Source organism: Podarcis filfolensis (assembly GCF_964270895.1).
Source record: "Podarcis filfolensis genome assembly, chromosome: 13".
Lineage (NCBI taxonomy): Eukaryota > Metazoa > Chordata > Lepidosauria > Squamata > Lacertidae > Podarcis > Podarcis filfolensis.
The window spans coordinates 12461500-12484461 of record NC_139615.1 but is presented as its reverse complement, the minus strand read 5'-3'; the positions used below and the strand labels follow the sequence as shown (position 1 = coordinate 12484461).

Genomic DNA, 22962 nt, shown 5'->3' with positions numbered 1-22962 from the left:
TTCCCCATTCAGTTTTATCTATTGTACAAGACCCTGCCAAATTTTACAATGACATAAAAAAAATTGTTTTCTTTTTTAATAATAATAAAAATAATTTATTTATACCCCACCTATCTGGCTGGGTTTTCTCCAACCACTCTAGGCGGCTTCCAACAAAATATTAAAATACAATCGTCCGTCAAACATTATAAGCTTCCCTAAACAGTAAAATAGACACAATGACAATGCCCTGCTTTAGTCATCAAAGTGTTAACAAGATTTATAAATAAAATAAAACAAAACAGGCGCAGTGTCCCTCTCCAGTCATCAAATCAAAGGTTTAAAAACCACAAATGGGAGATGATCCGAGTTTTCAGCCCATCTGCATGTTTGACTTTTGTATATGTGAGAGAGAGCCACACAAACCCTGAAACATTGGCAAAGGCTATATTTGACTAACAGGTTCTCCACATAATTATTATGAATACTGTGAAAGAACTCTACTTTGTCTCTTCTCTTCCTCCATTTACTTTTAGCTCATTTATGGCTCGGCTCCAGTGATGAATGATAAAAGCCCAGGGCTTCCCTTCTACCAGATGGCAGCCTCGGAAGCCCTTCAGTATGAGGGAATTCTCTCTTTGCTTCTGCATTTCAGGTGGACATGGATTGGAGTCATTGCAACAAACAATGAGAATGGAGAAAGATTTGTGCAAACTATTTCGCCCATGTTTACCAACAGTGGTGTCTGCTTTGCATTCATAGAAAGAATCCCTGATTTCAGTTTTATTTCTGAAATGTATGGCTTGCTAGAACAGGCGACCAATATACAAGACAAAATCTTTAGCAGCAAAGCTAATGCAGTGGTGACCTCTGGAGAGTCTTATTCCATGGCAAATTTTATATGGCTTCCATACTTATCAAAACATAATGACTTGATTAATAATGTAAAAAGTAAAGTATGGATAGTAACAGCCCAGGTTGAGTTCGCTTCATTTGTCTTTCAAAGGAACTGGGATTCAGGAGTATTCAGTGGTGCTATATCCTTTGAAATTCACTTCAGAAACCCACCAGGATTTCATCAGTATGTTGTGCACAGAAACCCTTTCAGCAGAGATGGGGACGGTTTTATCAAGGACTTCTGGCAACAGGCCTTTGGATGTGTATTCCCAGATATCACTTCAGACAAGGTGGAGGGGAATATTTGCACCGGAGAAGAGAAGCTGGAGAACCTTCCTGGATCATTTTTTGAAATGAGCATGACAGGCCACAGTTACAGCATCCACAGTGCTGTTTATGCCATGGCCCATGCTTTGCATGCCATGTCCACATCCAGACTCAGACACAGAGGAATGGTGTATGGATCGATAGGGAAGAAACTGAATACACAGTTTTGGCAGGTAAATGTTGTTACATCCTCAACAGTGAGAGCTCTGTTGCTTCCTCATAATCAGAGTTGTGCCCAACACTGGGGGAGGAGGAGTGCATGACATCACAGTTGACCTATCACCCCCCCCCCACGTCTTACCTTCATGAAAGGGATGCACTAGGGCGAAGATGCTTCATTCTGGATAGTTGGGGAGGTATTGGTGTAATCAAAGCATGTGCCTGGGTAGAGCTAGGCTTGGTACGATTCTCGCCACTGGCACCTCCTGCTCCAGAGCTCTTGGGCTTCTGGCCCTTCCTGCAATTCATCTGCAGGTGGCCTTCTTTCTCACACTTCCAGCAATTTCACTCCTCCAGGGCTGCATTTTGTGATTAGTACAAATCACACAGTCTGTCTGAGAGGAAGCGTGAGAACTGGATATAGCCCTATCTGTATGTATTATGTGATGTACTTTCATTTTTGCCTGTTCTCTCTCGGAGCTGGATGAGAAAGAGCACCATGATTCCTTGTCTGTGTTGTTGTTGTTGTTGTTGCTGTTTAGTCGTTTAGTCGTGTCCAACTCTTCGTGACCCCATGAACCAGAGCACGCCAGGCACTCCAGTCTTCCACTGCCTCCCACAGTTTGGTCAAACTTATGTTGGTAGCTTCAAGAACACTATCCAACCATCTTGTCCTCTGTCGTCCCCTTCTCCTTGTGCCCTCCGTCTTTCCCAACATCAGGGTCTTTTCCTGGGAGTCTTCTCTTCTCATGAGGTGGCCAAAGTATTGGAGTCTCAGCTTCAGGATCTGTACTTCCAGTGAGCGCTCAGGGCTGACTTCTTTAAGAATGGATAGGTTTGATCTTCTTGCAGTCCATGGGACTCTCAAGAGTCTCCTCCAGCACCATAATTCAAAAGCATCAATTCTTCGACGATCAGCTTTCTTTATAGTCCAGCTCTCACTTCCATACATCACTATTGGGAAAACCATAGCTTTAACTATACGGACCTTTGTTGGCAAGGTGATGTCTGTGTAATATAGTGTAAATAAAGAGTAGTTTAGAGCTATGATGCTTCATTCTTCTTGCTGTGTTAAGCCAGAAGACCAGTGTGCATAAACCAAGCTGGTTTATGCTGCTGGAGTGCCATGGAGAGGAAGGGGGTGCCTTTTCCAGAGCAATGCTCACCGGAGGACGCTCAGAGAAATGGAGGAGGGGGCTGCTGATAGCCTGGAGGGTTCTCCTAACGGTCTTCACTCTGGCACATCCTTTTGAGGATTACGGTTTTATTTTGGAACCATTATATGGCAAAGGCACCCACCCCCCACTATGTTGAATATGTATGGCTTCACAAAATGCTGTTACCTTAGTCTTTCCTCTAAGAGTTCAAACATTTGGGCAGAGTCCAGAAATGAATTTATAATTCTGCTGACAGAGGAGAAGGCACTGATATGATGGTTTCCTAGATGATTCCCCACATACTGTGCTGCTTGCAGATCTGGGCTACATAATGGCAGTATACCCCCAGAGAAAAGGGAAATGATGGTTGTGTCCTATTTTGAGTGGTTACTGCCCTGTATTTGAGGAGAAAGCATTTGTATGAGAGAAGCTTTGCAGCCCACTGAAATCTGCATTCACAGAAAGGAAGTAGTGGTCATAGTCAATAGAGAGGTTCGGCATTCTCTCTAGCCCATATCCACCAAATCCTTCCTCAGAGCAGGTGGCTGCACAACACAGTGTCTCATGGAGAGGGAGAAAGGGAAAGATGGAAAAGGGAGTTTGGGGAAGAAGGGCTTGAGATCTGGGATATTAAGACTTCTCTAGGCATATTGAATATGCCTCTCTAGGCATTTTGGGATGCGGGTGGCGCTGTAGGTTAAACCACAGAGCCTAGGATTTGCCGATCAGAAGGTCAGCGGTTCGAATCCCTGCAACGGGGTGAGCTCCCATTGCTCAGTCCCTGCTCCTGCCAACCTAGCAGTTCGAAAGCACGTCAAAGTGCAAGTAGATAAATAGGTACCGCTCCGGCGGGAAGGTAAATGGTGTTTCCGTGCACTGCTCTGGTTCGCCAGAACCAGAGGGAGAGGGAGAAAGGGAAAGATGGAAAAGGGAGTGTGGGGAAGAAGGGCTTGAGATCTGGGATACGGGTGGTGCTGTGGGTAAAACCACAGAGCCAAGGACTTGCCGATCAGAAGGTCCCGGGTTTCGAATACCCGCAACGGGGTGAGCTCCCGTTGCTCGGTCCCTGCTCCTGCCAACCTAGCAGTTCAAAAGCACGTCAAAGTGCAAGTAGATAAATAGGTACCGCTCCGGCGGGAAGGTAAATGGTGTTTCCGTGCACTGCTCTGGTTCGCCAGAAGCGGCTTAATCATGCTGGCCACATGACCCGGAAGCTGTACACCGCCTCCCTCAGCCAATAAAGCAAGATGAGCGCCGCAACCCCAGAGTCGGTCATGACTGGACCTAATGGTCAGGGGTCCCTTTACCTTTACCTTTAGGCATATTGAAAAATAAATCACATCTCTCAGAAATCATTTGCATCATATTTACAAATATTTTGTTTGATAACACTTGTTTCAACTCATAATGTGCCAGAAAATGTTTGGTACATTTCTACAGCTACTTTGCAAAAGCCAGTACAGTGGTACCTGGGTTAAGAACTTAATTTGTTCTGGAGATCCGTTCTTAACCTGAATCTGTTCTTAACCTGAGGTACCACTTTACCTAATGGAGCCTCCCACTGCTGCTGCACTGCTGCCACCGCATGATTTCTGTTCTCATCCTGAAGCAAAGTTCTTAACCTGAGGTACTATTTCTGGGTTAGCAGAGTCTGTAACCTGAAGCGTCTACAACCCAAAGTACCACGGTAATCGAAAACAATGAACTAAAAAAGAAAAGGGTGGGGAATTTTTACTTCCAAAATGTAACAGAAAAACCACAGGTGTGATTTTCTTTCTTCTGAAAACTGAGAACCGGCATCTCCTACTGAGAAACAAATGTCCAGTTTACACGTCATTATAAAGTTTATAATAAATGTGGAGATTGCTCCAGCCTCACTCCTCCACTAGGATGAGTAAACAAACAATGACTCCTGACTTCATGATAAATCCAAGCTGGTGAATTTGGTTTGGTTTGCTCAAACAAACCACAATTAGTAAGCCAAGAAGAAATTGTTGCTCCTGCTTTTGTTCAGGAAGGAGCAAAGTATGAAAAACCTCTGCAGTTCATAGGTTTACCATGACACGGAAATTGGTTTGTTTTATTAAAGTTCTATCTTCATCCAAGGAGGATCACAGGGGGCTGTGGGTCCATCCACTATTACTAAGTAACTACAGTGGTACCTCGGGTTACATGCGCTTCAGGTTGCATATACTTCAGGTTACAGACACCGCTAACCCAGAAATAGTGCTTCAGGTTAAGAACTTTGCTTCAGGATGAGAACAGAAATCATGTTCCTACGGTGCGGCAGCAGCAGGACACCCCATTAGCTAAAGTGGTTCTTCAGGTTAAGAACAGTTTCAGGTTAAGAACGGACCTCCGGAGCGAATTAATTACTTAACCTGAGGTACCACTGTATACCCTGAATTTCCTTGGTAAAATTTGTCCTTTCCTTGTGAAACTTGTAATATTATTTAGGTTCCTTAATTAAAATGGGTCTGAGGAAAGCATAGTTGGAGACAACACTAAAGTTGTTGCCCTCTGTTATAGTCTCAAACAGTCTAGAAATGACCTCTGTTTTACACACTGCAAAGACATTTCTTAGCAACAGAGCAATTCCTGTGGATATTTCTTCTAAGTCTTAAAGGGAATACAAAATAAAGACCAGGTGAAGAAGCACAAAGTCACAGCCATCTTGATCATACAAGTCACATATTCTCAGTACAAAAAATGAACTTGGGATGAAAGGAGGTTTGTCTTTAAGATACGCCCAACTGGAAGCCACAAAAGTTTATTCCTCTTATCAGAGAATAAGCATGATTCCTTCACACTTCTCATATTTTCCTACAATTTGTTCTGAGATGACTGGGGGGGGGGGAATGTCTGTGGGCCTTTAGCCTAGTCAGTCATGCATTAACGGCAGTAGTATCAGCTGAATCCAGCATTACAAGGCTTAGATAGCATCAAAGTTTTCCAATACATTGTTTAAAATAACAAAAGTTGGCAGGACTGAAAACTTCTGTCACCGTTTTTTAAAAAAACACAGTATATTGAGAAGTTATGACATCATCAGTTAACCTCAAGAAATTGAGCATCGAATTTAATATTTTGGTCCAATTCCCCATTCCATAACGTTAAACAGTGGAAGCGGAGGTAGACAGGAAGAGAGAGAGACTATCAATAATTTGGGTGGGAAACGGAGACTGGCACATTTGTGAAAGAAAATGGGATGGCTGTCTCCATGCTTGGACCTGACTCCACTTACAGTTGCCTAAATCACCACCCACCATTCGCTGAATGCTCTACACACAGGAAAAAAGTTTGCTCAGCCCTGTGTTAGGCTGTAGCCTTTTCTAAACACCTGTCTCTTCTGTTTTCAATCTAGCTCCATCACTTTCTGAGAGGTATCTCATTTAACAATACTGCAGGAGATGTGGTCTTCATCAACCAGAATGGAGTGGCAGCATCTAGCTTGGATATTGTCAACTGGATCATATTCGCAAACCAAAGTTTCCATAGAGTGAGAGTTGGGAGGATAGATCCACAAGCTCCTCCAGACCAAAAATTAACCCTTGATGAAGATGCCATAACATGGCACAGTTGGTTTAACCAGGTAGGGCCACATTTTTATCTAATTCAGAAGAGATTCAATATAGTTTAAGCAATAATTATCCACCTGCCTTTCTAATCGCTGTCTTTTGAACTGCAAGTTACTGATTAGTGGATGGCCAAAGCAGGGTCAACAACTTGAATAAAATATTGGGGAGGGGGTAGGTAAGCCCCACCACTACTTCTATGTACCTTATGTATCTAGCTTGTCTGCTCCCTCTGTCTTCTCTATGGCCCTCATGTGGGATCCAGAAACATTCTGGAGAAAAGTTAATGTGCCACTAGATGCCACTTTCCGTTCACTTCAGCACCATCTTCAGTTTAAAATGCAAAATTCATTACATTAACAAAAATCATTGAAAATGGTAGAGGAGAGGGCCTGAGCATTCACCAATGAGCTGTATGAGGTTGCCATAATACCACACTGGGAATCCCTGGTTTAAAGATTTGGATAAAGCACTTTATAAATAAAGAAGCCAATTCACCATGTACCGTATTTTTCGCTCTATAGGACGCACTTTTTCCCCTCCAAAAATTAAGGGGAATTGTGTGTGCGTCCTATGGAGCAAATGCAGACTCCTTGGCATCAGCGATAGCAACACGAAGCCTCCGAAGCGCAGAGGGAGCGCTCCCGCTGTGCTCCAGAGGCTTCGGGTTCCTTTTGCTGAAGCCAGGAGAGCAAGACTCTCCTGGCTTCAGCAGAGAGGAAGAGCTGTGCAGCACCCCTTCAGCGAAGCGGGAGGAGAAATGGAAGGGGCTCCGTTTCTCCTGCCGCTTCGCTAAAGGGGCACTGAGCAGAGATGGGGAGAATTCCCCCCCCCTGTTCTCCCCCTCTAAAACAAGGTGCATCCTATGATCGGGTGCGTCCTAGAGAGCGAAAAATACGGTATATCCCTAGAACAGTGTTCCCTGTGGAACACCCTCCCTGCAGATGTCAAGGAGATTAAAGACCAACACAACTTTTTAGAAGGCATCCAAGGGCAGCCCTCTGTTGGAACAAGGAATAAAGGCAAATATTTTATTAAGGAGGTTACAAAACAGAGGAACCCTTTTACTATAAAATACAGTTAAGCAAGACTAACAGTGTAAACTTACCTTGGGGAAACTGATTGCAATGAAAATAGCGAAAGCTAGGTTGTCTCACCCTAATACCAACCCTTCACAGACCCCCACCACAAGCTTCATCCATACAAATGTGATTTTTACTTCACACTATCTTCATCTGAATGTGGATCAGCAGGCCCAAGTCAAATACCAGTTTTTCTATGAAAAGGCCTGGACACAGGAGGGCATGTTTTCTTTCAGCTAGTCACGGCCTTGGCATACACTTCCCCTGCACTAGAGGGTGTACATCTGAAAGACCAGTTAGCTATCCAGTTGATTTTTGCATGATCATGTTGACCTTGAAGCAATCTTACATCAAACAGTGCACACAGGAGGTCGGTTGGACTAATAAAATGGGTTCTTTTTCTTCCCCTCTGAAAGACTGCAACCAGAATCCTAAGTATATAAAGAAAATTATTGCAAAATAAACCAAAGAAATTGGGATTTCTTTATAAATATTAAATACTGGTTTTGAACTGAGTGAAAGACTATGTATGAATTGATAAGCCCCATGATTTTGCCTTTCTTGTGAGAAAAGTGGAGAAATGAAGTGATTGGGAAAAGGAGGAAAAAAGTGAAAGCAGACAGCAGCAGCAGGTTCAGGATACCACTAGTCTTCTAAGGGAGCCAGTGGAAGAGGTGGAAGCAGGAAAAGTGGTGAAGATACAGAAAGTGAAGGAGGGGGCTGAGAGCAAAGGTGTGAAGAGCATAGGGAATGGATGCATCAGTCTGAAAAAAAGGGAGGTATCTCAAAATATGTATTCCAAAGCATATTTTCCCCTTAACATGCTCAGTGCTAAATCTCTTGGATAGCACCATTCCAATTCATGTATTTGTCCAGAATTTGTCCAGAGGTGCCTACCTAGTGGACATCATACTAAGAAGTAACGATTATAACAAGATTAACAGGAACACTAGAGTAACTTCAAAGTGTGCCTGCGCAACCCAGAACAATAGAGGAGATATTACATCATGCCAAACATTACTACTACTAAAAAGAAAAGTAGCAATTGCTCTTGGTAGAGGCATTCTGTGTCAGTTTAGAAACATAGAGAAGAGCCTTAGAACCTGAAACATGCTGAACTCATTATTCTCTCGATGATTCTTCTGCTCTTCCATTTATGGATTAGACTCAGCCTCTTTCTGTCTGTACTGAGAGATGTCTTCCAGGATCCAGCAAGAAAGTGAAGGAGGGACATCCCCCTTGCTGCTATGATTGCATCCCATGTCCAGAGGGGAAGATTGCAAACCAGGATGGTAAGGGAAAGAATTTGATTAAATGGGTCCATTTGACTAAAAGGTGTCAGGATGGCTGAGGTTAAGTTTCAAAAGAAGACATAAGTTATTGTATGTGTGTCCCTGCCTCTTGGTGGTTGTCCTTCAGATATTGGTGGTAGTAGCAATAGTAACAATAATTTATATTCAGTCCATCTGACTGGGTTGCCCCAGCCATGCTAGAAAGCTTCCAACAAATTGAAACCTCAACGACAGTAAAACTTCAAACATTAAGGGCTTCCCTATATAGGGCTGCCTTCAGGTGTTTTCTAAAAGTCAGATTGTTGTTTATTTCCTTGACATCTGATGGGTGGACATTCCCCAGGGTGGGTGCCACTACCAAGAAGGCCCTGTGCCTGGTTCCCTGTAACTTCACTTCTCGCAATGGGAAAACTGACAAAAGGCCCTCAGAGCTAGATCCCAGAGCCAGTGTGGTGTAGTGGTTAAGAGTGGTGGACTCGTAGTCTGGTGAACCGGGTTCGATTCCCCACTCCTCCACATGCAGCTGCTGGGTGACCTTGGGTGACCTTGGGCTAGTCACACTTCTCTGAAGTCTCTCAGCCCCACTCACCTCACATAGTGTTTGTTGTGGGGAAGGAAGGGAAAGCAGAATGTTAGCCGCATTGAGACTCCTTAGGGTAGTGATAAAGCGGGATATCAAATCCAAACTCCTCCTCCTCCTCCCTCAGTGTACAGGCTAAATGATGCAGGTATACAGGGTCAATATTTAGAGAGATAGTTGGAATATGTTAATCAAATGAGAATAACAATGCATTGAGAGTAGCTAGGTGGCATGTGGTTCGAATCGTATCCAGAGTGGTCCTTGTCACTCCTTCCGACTTACATATATTTTTTTAAAAAATAATATTTATTACTTTTAAAGATTACAGAAAAGGAAAAGGAAAAGAAAAAAGACAAGAGAGAAAAAACAAAGAAAGAAAAGAAACAATACAATACAATGTATAAACAATACAAAGCACAACCTAAACACATTAAACTAAACACATTAAACTAAACTAAACTAAACCCTAACCCACCCTAACCCTAAGCAAAACAGAACAGAAACCATTTAAAAACATACATCACACCTGTTCCATACTCTATCTTTCATTCCCTTGTTTCCTCGACTTCCTCTCACCTCCCTTTTTGTATTCTACTTCTATTAATTGTTTCAGCAAATCCTTTCCATCTTTCTCAATTTTCTATCATATTATAGATATCTTAACATATTTTTTAACCTTATTTTTCATTAAAACTAAAATACTTATATATGCTTAACTCCTTATAATATTTCTGCTAAGGCCATAAAATTTCTTTCCACCATTTTTCTATCACTCATTAATTTTACAGTATTTCTATATATAAACTTTAAATTCTCCAATCTTCTTCCACCATCTCCTCTCCCTGGTTTCGGATTCTGCCAGTCCTTTCCATCAATTCCAAATAGTCCATCAACCTGGAGATCTTATGTCCGAGGCTCTTAACTCTTTTCCAGGTCCCTTCTGCAGGTCTTCTTCATATTCTTTAATGCCAAAGAGCAGATCTTGGGAAAACTCCAACCTAACCATGCTTTTATTCCTTCTGGACAGGTCAGCCAAATTTCCATGGTTGAAGCTAAGGTCTATAAGATGTTTCATGACATGTTTCAAAATTCCTCCAAATCCAAAGGCCCCCAGAACTCCAATCTCCTCCAGACCCAAGTCCATGTCCCAAAAGTCAGTTAATCCCTGCATAGAGGGATCTTTCCAACTTTCCTTCTTCCGTCCAAGCCGGGATCCAATCCTCAAAATATGGCTTTTTCTTGATTCAATCATAGAAGGCCTCAACTTGTAATCCTCAATTTGCTTCTGTAAGACTGAGGATCCCGCTTGTATTCCTTTAGGCTCAACAACCACAGCTTTCTCTTTCTCCTCCACAATTTGTCCTGCCAAAGTAGATTCTTGTACCAAGTCCTGAATTGTTTCTGTATTAATGCTCACTTTTTGTCTCCAACTGGTCACTTTTTGTTCCAAGTTGTCAATTTTAAAAGACATGTCATCCGTCTTCTTATGAATAGCGAATAGCTTATCTTGCATAATACCGTCACAATGGCTTCTCCTGTCAACATTAAATGGTCCAAGGTCAATCTCTGGTTCTCACAATTTCTTATCTCGCAGCTGGCAATTCCCCAGTTATACTCCTGTAACAGTTTCAAGGGCTCCCTCTAGAGGGAAACAGTCTCCACTTGTATCAATCCTTTCAAACACAACTCAAGCCATAAAAATAGTTTCAATTTTCAGTTACTTTTCCTCCTTTTTAAACGCAGAAGAGAACAATGGAAACAGTATCTTTCTCTTATTTAACTAGCTGTCAAAAATGTTCTCTTCGCAGTCAATGAACTCTCCCACAACTTCACTCTTTCTGGCAGCCCTTTTCCAGGTTCAGAGCAGTGGTAATTTGGTTTTTCACTCTCTCCTGCAGGCTCGCTAAGTCCAAAATTTCCCCCCTCTTCTCCTGCTTCCAAGGGGGGTTTTGTAGTTTCAACCGATGGAAATTTAATCCTTTGCCAAAATCTTTCAAAGACTTTAGCTTATAACGTCTTTGCTTCAATCTATTTACAAAAGAGGAAGGAGGATTTCCTGTTTAAGACCTTCCCCGTTTCGGTGCCAAATTAAGGTATTTAAAGATCCAATTTTCCGTTCTACTCTACTCAGTTGTTTAAAATCCAATTGTCCACAGGAAAAAGTCAGCGCTCTCCGGCAACAGCAATGCGGCTTCACTCCGTGAAAGAAGCAGTCAATTCGAAGCACCGCGCCACTCACCCCACATCGCTCCGGATCCCCAAAACAGGGTTTCCCCGCGAGTAGGGGAGGCGCAGAAGGTGCCAGCCGAATTCCAAGTTCACAAGCTTCTCCCGCTTGTGATTTCAGAGGGTCTCCGCCTTCGCCGTGGCGGTCAGACCCTGCTTTCCACGGAGCAAGTTCCTCCCAATCAGAGGAGCTCCGCCATTGCCGGAGGCGCCAACCCGGAAGTCCTTCCAACTTACATAAGCTGCACTCAAGCTAGTGTGACGATACACTCAAATATCATGAGGAGGAATGGCCCTGCCTGTGTTGATTATAGGACGACATCGCTCTGAACCACATGACAAAGTACTGGACATATGTTTTATTTTGAGCTGAGCTCCTTTCTTCTCAGACAGAAAGTAAGCATGTCAGCAAGCTGGCGTTAAAGGAGCTAAGGACCATATCCTTATTTTTTTCCAGATATGAATGACTGTTATAAATGCCCAGACAAAGACTATCCAAGCAAGAACCGGAATGCATGTCTACCCAAGGATATAAGCTTCTTGTCTTATGAAGAACCTTTGGGCATCAGTTTGGCATGTTTCTCTCTTTCCCTCTCCTTGATCACTGCTCTGGTACTAGGTATATTTATGAAGCACCACAACACACCCATTGTGATTGCAAACAACCGAAACCTCACCTATGCTCTCCTCATCTCTCTCCTGCTCTGCTTCCTTTGTCCTTTGCTCTTCATTGGCCGACCTGACAAGGTCACATGTCTCCTCCGGCAACCAGCTTTTGGCATCATCTTCTCAACTGCTGTTTCTTGTGTCCTGGCAAAAACCTTCACTGTGGTTTTGGCCTTCATGGCTACAAAACCAGAATCCAGGATGAGGAAATGGGTGGGGAAAGGACTAGGCCACTCCATTCTCCTTTCCTGCTCCATTGTTCAGGCAGGGATATGCACTGTGTGGCTGGCAACCTCTCCCCCATACCCAGATATGGACATGCACTCAATGACAAAAGAAATTATACTAGAATGTAATGAAGGCTCTGTAACAATGTTTTACTGTGTCCTCATCTACATGGGCTGCCTGGCAACTATATGTTTTGCTGTGGCTTTCCTTGCCAGGAAGTTACCGGACAGTTTCAATGAAGCCAAGTTTATCACTTTCAGCATGTTGGTCTTCTGCAGTGTTTGGCTGTCCTTTATTCCCTCCTACCTGAGCACCAAGGGAAAATATATGGTAGCTGTGGAGATCTTCTCCATCTTAGCCTCTGGTGGTGGGTTGCTGAGTTGCATCTTCTTCCCCAAATGTTACATAATCATTCTGAGGCCTGAGCTGAACAATAGGGAACAGCTAATAAGGAAGAAAAATTAAAGAAATGAGAAACCTGTCATCTGCTGTATTTTGTGTTTTCCTCTGTATTTACAGTAGAATATTTGGAAATATAAGTTCACCTGCTCCCTTTTATAATTTTTTCTAGACTCCAAATTCCCATTGTTGAAATTTCCTTTGTAAAATTGACTTATTTGCTTTGAGGAAAACAATCATACATTTCCACATACATTATTTTCTTGTAGCAAGTGTTGACAAGAAGACTCAGAGTAATTCTTGTCAAAATATACATGTAAGCAAATCTGCATCTAGCCTTAATTCTCACAGCTTTCAGCATAATGTAAAACTGTACTATTGCAGGCCATGGAATATTTGAGTATTCATTTATGGTCTATTGTTCTGTACTACTGACAGTCAGATTTCATCATCAACTATCCATACTCAAGATCGTAGAAATGTAAGATAATCCTCTTGAGTCAGGTCAATGGCCCATCTTGTATGGCAGCCTGTACTCACACTGACCAACCAGATTCCTGTGGGAAATAGAAATACTTTATTGTCACTGTACCACTTGTTTACAGTGAGATTAAACCTTCAAGCTGTATCCAAAAGCAAACGCATTGTCTCCTCCATTGTTTCCTATGGCATTGAGTTCCATAGATTATATATGTACTGTGAAATAATTTACCCCCCATTGAATTGGGTTCCCTCCCCCCAAGATTTTGTCTGAATCAGGTCTCCTTGGTGAAATTCAGAGAACTAGATTTCTGCCCTGGTGCTTGGAAAAGATGGCAACAAAGAACCATGTACAGTTCACTGGGCAGAGCATTCAACAAAGCCACAACTGAAAAGTTTTATTTTCACCAACACAAGTGATGGATCAGAACACTATAGTCTTAATACAAATAGGTATTATATTTGTGGCAAGTATATTGTTTAACTTTCCACCGATCGTTGGCATCCTTCAGCAAATGTTTACTGAGCAGATAAAATTGATTAGACCTAACCATGATGAATGGAGAATACAAGTAAACCAGAGCTTAATCAGATTGAAAGTGGAATCAAAGAGGACAGAGAGACTTCAGGTTGCATATGTATTCCCATAATGGACCTCAGTTTTCTAGAATCCAAGCTTGACCTCTGAATTTATTCCTGTTATACAGCTCCTAAGGGCACAAAGCCACTGCTTTCTCTTGGTTTCTACCGTAAACCAGAGCCTACGTTGCCCGCTTGTACTCCCTTCTCTGGAAGTCAGGCCCATTAAATCTTAAAACACTTATTTCTGTGTAGACATCTGTACTGTTATACAGCAAGCTAACTATGCTTGTTAATGAGTGTCTGTAAGATTATGGCCCTTTGCAGAAGGTCCAGGTATTCAAATGGAGACAGGAATGGAAGGAAGTAGGACTAATAATAATAATAATTTTATTATTTATAACCCACTCATCTGGCTGCGTTTCTCCAGCCACTTTGGGTGGCTTACAGCAGATATAAAAACACAGTAAAACATGGAAATAAAAAGGGAGGGTGGGAGGGTGTCGCTCTTCACCCATCCGTGCTGCGAGAGCCTCCTGCAACTGCCCTTTTAAGCCTCACTTCCAGGCTAGACAAGACAGCAGCCAATGGGTACAGCCAGCAAAGCACTTCCCTCCAGGAGGCACCAGTGAGTGATCCATTTATACTGCCTTTTGGGTTGGAAAGACCCCTCCCTTTTGAGATCCACTGGCCAAGGAGAATTCCCCTCCAAAGGCCAGCAAAAGTGCGTGCCTAGGCTATCGGGGAAGGAGGCTGAGAGTGAGGCAACGCCATTGTCTCCCCTGGAAAAATGGTGAGCAGCCATTGTTCTCGTGCCACGCGGTTGATGTGAATCCAGGTCCACTCAGCCAAATTCCAAGATGCTCACAACACCATACTACATTTGGGAGTCTCCATTGTTTACAAGGTCTTCTATTATGAACTTCTGACTTCACCAATACACCACTAGCCCCTTATTATCCACTGAAAGGGAATTTAACACAATAGTTCCGAATATGTGACAAACACATTTTCTTCAGCAATTCCACAGGGGTTCACAAGCATTGAATAAATAACTGAATTCCAGCTTGGTTATTAACATGGCTATAATTAAATCTGCTGCTCCTCAAAAATCTCTGTGGACTTGCAAAAGGAACACAAAGGATACTAAAATTAACCAGAATAATTTAAATAGGGTCTGGGATCCACAAGTCTGATCTTACACACTCCCAGATTGAATCGTCTCAGGAAACTTAATCACCATTCAAATGAGACAATTTTTATCTTGGAGTAGCTAATTATAATATTGCCAGAGAAATCATGGGTTCCATGTAGAACAGACAGTTGCCTTTGTATTGAGAATGGTGGTTTTACTGCTGGAACTGATTTCTTACAATGTATGTCAGGCTCACATAGCGAAATGCAGGCTCCAAGGCCCACACCATCCACTTCACACATATCATCAGCCAGGAGATTTTAACATTGGTGGCATTGTTTACCATGGTGGCTTCATCTCCTCTCCAGCAACATTTGCTGAGGAACCCCCACCAGCGATGCCTGAAGAGCTTGTGTAAGAATTAAGTCACTCATCCATTACAACAGAGAAATGATCAAACCTAGAGTCACAGCCTGAGAGTAATGACTAAGGCTGCAAACCTCTACCTATTTACCTAGTAATAACAACTTTGCATTTCAGTGGGACATAGGCTGATGCAAAAATCCATAGGAATGTCTTGTGAATTGAGAGAATAATGTAGAAGCTCCATTTCTTGATATGAAAATAAATATAAATGTATTCAAACATATGCATGTTTGTGTATGTGGGAGAGCCCTTTTGAAAAGCCAATTTTGATAGACTTTATCTAAACTAAAGGTAAAGGGACCCCTGACCATTAGGTCCAGTCGTGGCCGACTCTGGGGTTGCGGCGCTCATCTCGCTTTATTGGCCGAGGGAGCCGGCATACAACTTTGGGGTCATGTGGCCAGCCTGACTAAGCCACTTCTGGCGAACCAGAGCAGCGCACGGAAACACCGTTTACTTTCCCTCCGGAGCGGTACCTATTTATCTACTTGCATTATGACGTGCTTTCGAACTGCTATGTTGGCAGTAGCTGGGACAGAGCAACGGGAGCTCACCCCATCATGGGTATTCGAACCGCTGACCTTCTGATTGGCAAGTCCTAGGCTCTGTGGTTTAACCCACAGCACTACCCGTGTCCCTATATTTATCTAAACTACTAGAGTGTTAGTAAGAATGAATTTTTAAAAACCTGTTCTGAAGCTGAATGTTTCATTTTCTGATCTAGGCTAAGGTTTGTTTCAGCACTGAAAGGTACTTATTATGAAGTATAGAATTCAGTGAATTCCAATGACAATCCCTGCTTCATGAAAAAGAGGTCACTGCAGGGAGAGACCAGAGATTGTAAGTGTCAGGAAAAGACCTCAGGTGTGTACGGCAAGACGTCCCATTGGCCCCACATTAGCAACCCAACCTTAAAACATTGGAAAAATGGGACAATAGTAACAACATGGATTTCAGTAGAGACAAATGCACAAATCTAAGATGAGGAACACTTGACTTGCCAGTAGTACATGTGGAAAAGGTCAAGGGATCTGCATCAACAGAAGTGTAGTGTTCTGATTAAAGGAAGTAATAGTACTGCTCTGTTCTGCCTTGGTCACCTGGAGTCCTGTGTCCAGTTCTGATCACTACAATTTAAGAAGGAAACGTATTAGCAAGCTGGAACATATGCAGAGGAGGGCAACAAAGATGGTCTGGAAACCAAGCCTTATGAGGAACGGTTGAGGGAGTTTGGTATGTTTAGCTATGATGAGACTGAGGGGAAATATGATAGCCATTAAAAAATATCTCAAGGGTTGTCACCAGGAAGATGGAACACACTTGTTTTCTCTTGCTCCAAATAAGTGTATTAAAGAAATAAGAAAGGAGATTTCAACTAAACATCAGGAAGAACTTTCTACTGATAAGAGCTATTCAATAGTAGAGCAGACAGAGTGTAACCGGCCCCCAAATCATTATGATTAACTACTGTGTTGACATGTAAAAGTTCCTGCTGATACAGTTTGCAACTCTCATTCTAGGGTGTTGCCTAAGCTTTACCAGCACATCATGGCCTTGGCATTTGCAGTCAAGCAGATCAACGAAGACCCTCGTATCCTACCCAATATCACCTTGGGCTTTCACTTATATGACAGCTATAACAATGCAAGGAACACATATCTCGCCACACTGCTGCTTTTATCCGTTGTGAAGAAATTTGTCCCTAACTATATATGTGATGTTGAAAATAATCTGACTGGGGTCATTGGGGGACTGGATTCTGAAATCTCCTTTTATGTGGCCACTGTTTTGGATATCTTTAAGATTCCGCAGGTAGGACACCTATGTACAATACCTTTATTAAATTGCATAGAGGAAGAGGCAGGTTCCTCGGAATCAGTTCAGGGTGTATCAGCAGTTCAGGGTGAAGATGAAATTGGAAGGAAAACCATGTACACCACCTTGAGATCCTTGGAAAATAAAGGTGGTACATAATTATAATATAAGCAAACAAACAAACCTGGATAAGTAGAAAGGGTGCAATACCAGAAAAAAAATATGTCACTCATCCTTTCTTACACACACATCTAGAACACTGATATCCCAAATGCCAATGATGGGAAAGTGGGCTTTTCCCTCACCAGCTGTTTTTGGTTACGCAGCATTTTCTGCTTAGTGTGGAGGTATCTGAATTGAGTTGCTGGGGAAAGCAGAAAATTGCTTACAGGATAAAAGCTGACAAGTATGTGCCAGTACTAAAATTAGTGATCAGGGCATCTCAAAAAAGCTGCTGGGAAAGGGGGGCAGGAATTGTTTACAGCCAAAAAAACTGATAGGTAGGTGTCGATAAAATCATTATTCCACTTTAATGCACCAAACCAATTAAATTCACTGCGAGGTATGGCAAATTGCAGATACATTCCAGTTCTTCAGGAGTACAGTAACAGTAGTGAGCAGCTGATTCATAAGTGAAATAAATGTGCAGAAATAAAGTCTGAGAAGAGGCAGCACAGTCTTGCTGTGTGATGGTGTATGTGAATCATGAAAAAGAAAGAAGAATCTCCAGAGAAGAAATGTGATGGTTCCAGTTCTCGGCCCATCTGTATGTGTGTCTTTTGTATAATTGAGAGAGAGGCACACAATCTGTGAAAAGTTGGCAAAGGGCATATTTGAATAACAGGGTTCACCACATAATGTATATGAATACTGTGAAAGGAATCTACTTTCTCTCTTCTCTTCCTCCATTTACTTTTTAGCTCATTTATGGCTCTGCTCCAGTGATGAATGATAAAAGCCCAGGTCTTCCCTTCTACCAGATATCAGCCTCAGAAGCCCTTCAGTATGAGGGAATTCTCTCTTTGCTTCTGCATTTCAGGTGGACGTGGATTGGAGCCATTGCAACAGACAATAAGAATGGAGAAAGATTTGTGCAAACCATTTCCCCAATGTTTACCAAGAGTGGTGTCTGCTTTGCATTCCTAGAAAGAATCCCCAATTATAGTTTTATATCTGAAATTAATGGCATAATACAACAGGGGGCAAGTATAAACCATAAGATTTTTAGCAGCACAGCTAATGTAATAGTTGCCTATGGAGAATCTTATTCCATGGCAACTTTTAGATGGCTTCCATACCTATCAGAACATGATGACATGACATACAATATAAAAAGTAAAGTATGGATAATAACTTCCCAGGTTGAGTTCACTTCATTTGTCTTTCAAAGGAACTGGGATTCAGGAATATTCAGTGGTGCTATTTCCTTTGAAATTCACTTCAGAAACCCACCAGGATTTCATCAGTATGTTGTGCACAGAAACCCTTTCAGCACAGATGGGGACGGTTTTATCAAGGACTTCTGGCAACAGGTCTTTGGATGTGTATTCCCAGATATCACTTCAGACAGAATGGAGGAGAATATGTGCACTGGAGAAGAGAAGCTGGAGAACCTTCCCGGATCACTTTTTGAATTGAGCATGACAGGCCACAGTTACAACATCCACTGTGCTGTGTACGCCATGGCCCATGCTTTACATGCCATGTCCACATCCGGTCTCAGACAGAGAGGAATGGTGTATGGAGGGAGAGAGAATAATCTGAATCTACAGTTTTGGCAGGTAATAGGCTGAACATCCTCGACTGGTAAAAAGGTAAATGGACCCCTGACCATTAGGTGGCAGTCACGGACGACTCCAGGGTTGCGGTGCTCATTTCGCTTTACTCATCATGGGAGCCGGCGTACAGCTTCCAGGTCTTGTGGCCAGCATGACTAACCCCCTTCTGGCGAGCCAGAGCAGTGCACGGAAATGCCATTTACCTTCCCGCCAGAGTGGTACTTATTTATCCACTTGCACTTTGTGCTTTTGAACTGCTAGGTGGGCAGAAGCAGGGACTGAGCAACGGGAGCTCACCTTGACTGGTAGGGTCCTGCTATTCCCTCACAAATATGAGTTTCCGAAATGTTGTCAGCCTGCTCATTCCTCTCAGAGAAAAAAAGGCATTTGTATGAGAGATGTTTGGAGGCCACTGATATGTTATTGCTTTCACAGATAACAAGTAGTGGTAATAGTCAAGAAAGATGTTCAGCATTCTCTCTATCCCATATACACCAAATGCTGCCTCAGAGCAGGTGGTCACAAACCAATGTTTTGTCTCCTGGGATGAATGTGATAGAGGAAAAGAAGTGTGGTGGGGGCAGAGAAAGGAAGGCTGTAGAAAGGGGAGAGAGAGAAAGATGTGGGAGAGTGACAATGGGTGGTCTCTGCATCCTTGGACCTGACTCCACTCACAGTTGACTGTATCACCACCCACCACTTGCTGTAGGTCCTGCCCACAGGAAAAAGATACCTCAGTTCTGTATTAGAACTGCAGCCATTTCCAAACAATTGCCTTTTCTGTATTCAATCTAGCTCCATCACTTTCTGACAAGTATCTCATTTAACAATACTGCAGGAGATGTGGTCTTCATCAACCAGAATGGAGAGGCAGCATCTAGCTTGGATATTATCAATTGGATTATATTCTCCAACCAAAGTTTTCACAGAGTGAGAGTTGGGAGGATATATTCACAAACTCCTTCAGACCAAAAATTAACCCTTGATGAAGATGCCATAACATGGCATAGGTGGTTTAATCAGGTAGGGCCACATTGTTAGATAATTCCAAAGAGATTCAATCTTGCATAAGCAATGATCATTCACCTGCATGTCTACTCACTGTCTTTTAAACTTACTGTGTAGAACATGACCAATGCATCCAAGTACCAGATTAAGATACAAAAGCTTATTGCTAGAAGCCACTCAAGAAGTAAAGGCAAATATTTTATTAAGGAGGATACAAAACAGAAGAACCCTTATACTACAAAATACAGTTAAACTAGGTTAACAGTGCAAATATACCTTAGGGACACACAAACAGAGAGCCTTCATCTGAATATGGGTGCTTTGATATTGGTCAAATACCAGTTTTCCTATGAAAAGGCCTGGAGACAGGAGTGCAGGGTTTTTCCCCAGCCAATCAGGGCCTCTGCATATATTTTGCCTGCACAAGAGGGTGTACGTGGTGAAAGACCATGAAACTATTAAATGGATGATCTTTTTGACCTTGAAGCAATCTTACATCAGAGAGTGCACACAAGTGGTTAGTTGGAGTAACTAAATGGGTTTTTCTTTCTTCTGGAAGACTGCAATGTGAATTTTAAGTAAAAATAGAAATCTATATTAAAATAAACAAAAACATTAGGATATCTTTACATTTAGAAAACACTGATTTTTGACTGAGTTAAAGAGGATGCATTAATAGATAAGCCTAAAGATTTCACCTTTCTTGCTAAAATTTGGAGGAATGGGGTGGTTGGGAAAGGGAGGTATAATAATACCAGAGGAAGAAAATGGGAACCGACAGCAGCAGGTGCAGGAGACCGCTAGTCTCCTAAGTTCATAAGTGGAAGTTCATAAGTGGACCGCTAAGTTCATAAGTGGACCGCTAGTCTCCTAAGTTCATAAGTGGAAGAGGTGGAAGCAGGAGAAGTGGTGAAGATTGAGAGAGTGAAGGAGAGAGCTGAGAGGAAAGATGTAAAGAACAAGTGACTGAGCATTAGGAATGGATACATTAGTCTTTAAAAATGAGTTATCTCAAAATACGTATTCAAAAGTATATATTTTTCTTAACATGCTGAGAATTGTGTTGCAGCATTCCAAGGGGTATCGTAGGTCCTGGATAGCTTCATTAAAATTTATGTATTTGTCTGGAATTTTGGTTGTTTTGGAATTCACCAAGATCGCATTCCTCAAAAATCTCTTATTTGGAACTCTTCCGCATTCTGCTCTTTCATTTATGGAATAGACTCAGCCTCTTTCTGTCTGTACTGAGAGATGTCTTCCAGGATCCAGCAAGAAAGTGAAGGAGGGACAGCCACCTTGCTGCTACGATTGCGTCCCATGTGCAGAGGGGAAGATTGCAAACCAGGATGGTAGGAGAAATAAATAGATTAAATAGAGCCTGCTTCTTTGCCTTTATGATTGTCTAAATTTGTTAATCAAATGAGAATGCCAATGCATTAAGAGTAGTTGGATGGTATGTGGATCAAATCATATCTAGAGGAGGTCTTACCACTCCTTCTGACTTACACAGGCTGCACCCAGTCTGGTGTGTATAAACATGGAAATGTCAATGGCCATGGCTGTGGCACTTACAGGACAACATAGCTCTGAACCAACTAAACTCAACATTACCGCATTGCAGAGCATCAGACAGTACTAAACATGTGTTTTGATTTAAACACAGCTCTTTCCTTCTCAGACAGAAAGGAAACATTTCAGTAAGCTGATATGATATGAGCTCATTTCTTTACATTTTTCCAGATATGAATGATTGTCATAAATGCGCTGACAAAGACTATCCAAGCAAGAACCGTGATGCATGTCTACCCAAGGACATAAGCTTCTTGTCTTATGAAGAAACTTTGGGCATCAGTTTAGCCTGTTTCTCTCTTTCCCTTTCCTTGATCACAGCTCTGGTACTAGGTATATTTATGAAGCACCACGATACACCCATTGTGATTGCAAACAACCAAAACATCACCTACACTCTCCTCATCTCTCTCCTGCTCTGCTTCCTTTGTGCATTGCTCTTCATTGGCCGACCTGAAAAGGTCACATGTCTCCTCCGGCAACCAGCTTTTGGCATCATCTTCTCAACTGCTGTTTCATGCGTCCTGGCAAAAACCTTCACGGTGGTTTTGGCCTTCATGGCTACAAAACCAGAATCCAGGATGAGAAAATGGGTGGGCAAAGGACTAGGCCACTCCATTCTCCTTTCCTGCTCCATAGTCCAAGCAGGGATATGTACTGTGTGGCTGGCAACCTCTCCCCCATACCCAGATGTGGACATGCACTCCGTGATGGAAGAAATCATACTAGAATGTAATGAGGGGTCTGTGGCCATGTTTTACTGTGTCCTCATCTACATGAGTTGCCTGGCAACTGTAAGTTTTGCTGTGGCTTTCCTTGCCAGGAAGTTACCAGACAGTTTCAATGAAGCCAAGTTTATCACTTTCAGCATGTTGGTCTTCTGCAGTGTTTGGCTGTCCTTTATTCCCTCCTACCTGAGCACCAAGGGAAAATACATGGTAGCTGTGGAGATCTTCTCCATCTTAGCCTCCGGTGGTGGGTTGCTGGGTTGCATCTTTTTCCCCAAATGTTATATAATCATCCTGAGGCCTGAGCTGAACAATAGAGAACAGCTAATAAGGAAGAAAATTTAAAGAAATAATAAACCTGCCCTTTGCTGTCTTCATGCTTTTTTCTCTGTGTACAGTAGAACATTTGGAAATATATGTTCAGCTGCTGCCTTATATAATTTTTTCTAGAGTCAAAATTCCCATAGTTGAAAATTCATTTGTAAAATTGACTTACAGTGGTACCTTGGGTTAAGAACTTAATTCATTCTGGAGGTCCGTTTTTAACCTGAAACTGTTCTTAACCTGAAGCACCACTTTAGCTAATGGGTCCTCCTGCTGCGCTGCCACTGCACAATTTTTGTTCTCATCCTGAAGCAAATTTCTTAACCTGAGGTACTATTTCTGGGTTAGCGGAGTCTGTAACCTGAAGCGTCTGTAACCTGAAGCATCTGTACTTTGCTTTGAGGGAAACAATAATACATTTACACATACATTATTCTCTTGTAGTATGTGTATTGTCAAGAAGACTGGGGTGGAATCTAGACACACATAAAATACATGAAAATCCTTTCCCCCCCAAAAAATGTTTTGAAACGAGACTTCCGGAGGCAGTGCC

General features: G+C 42.4%; 2 protein-coding genes across 2 annotated transcripts; both read left to right on the top strand.

Annotated features, from left to right (window-relative positions):
* Positions 1-521: 521 nt before the first annotated feature.
* LOC310747102 (vomeronasal type-2 receptor 26-like) lies at positions 522-12908 on the top strand. The gene is made up of 4 exons (XM_083581436.1): positions 522-1376; positions 5884-6111; positions 8342-8468; positions 11732-12908. Exons 1-4 carry the CDS (start codon positions 540-542, stop codon positions 12631-12633), a joined length of 2094 nt encoding a protein of 697 aa, XP_083437562.1. The 5' UTR covers positions 522-539; the 3' UTR covers positions 12634-12908.
* Positions 12909-17928: 5020 nt separating this feature from the next.
* On the top strand, positions 17929-22435 carry LOC310747107 (vomeronasal type-2 receptor 26-like). The gene is made up of 4 exons (XM_083581441.1): positions 17929-18783; positions 19576-19803; positions 21011-21137; positions 21529-22435. Exons 1-4 carry the CDS (start codon positions 17947-17949, stop codon positions 22428-22430), a joined length of 2094 nt encoding a protein of 697 aa, XP_083437567.1. The 5' UTR covers positions 17929-17946; the 3' UTR covers positions 22431-22435.
* Positions 22436-22962: the final 527 nt, after the last annotated feature.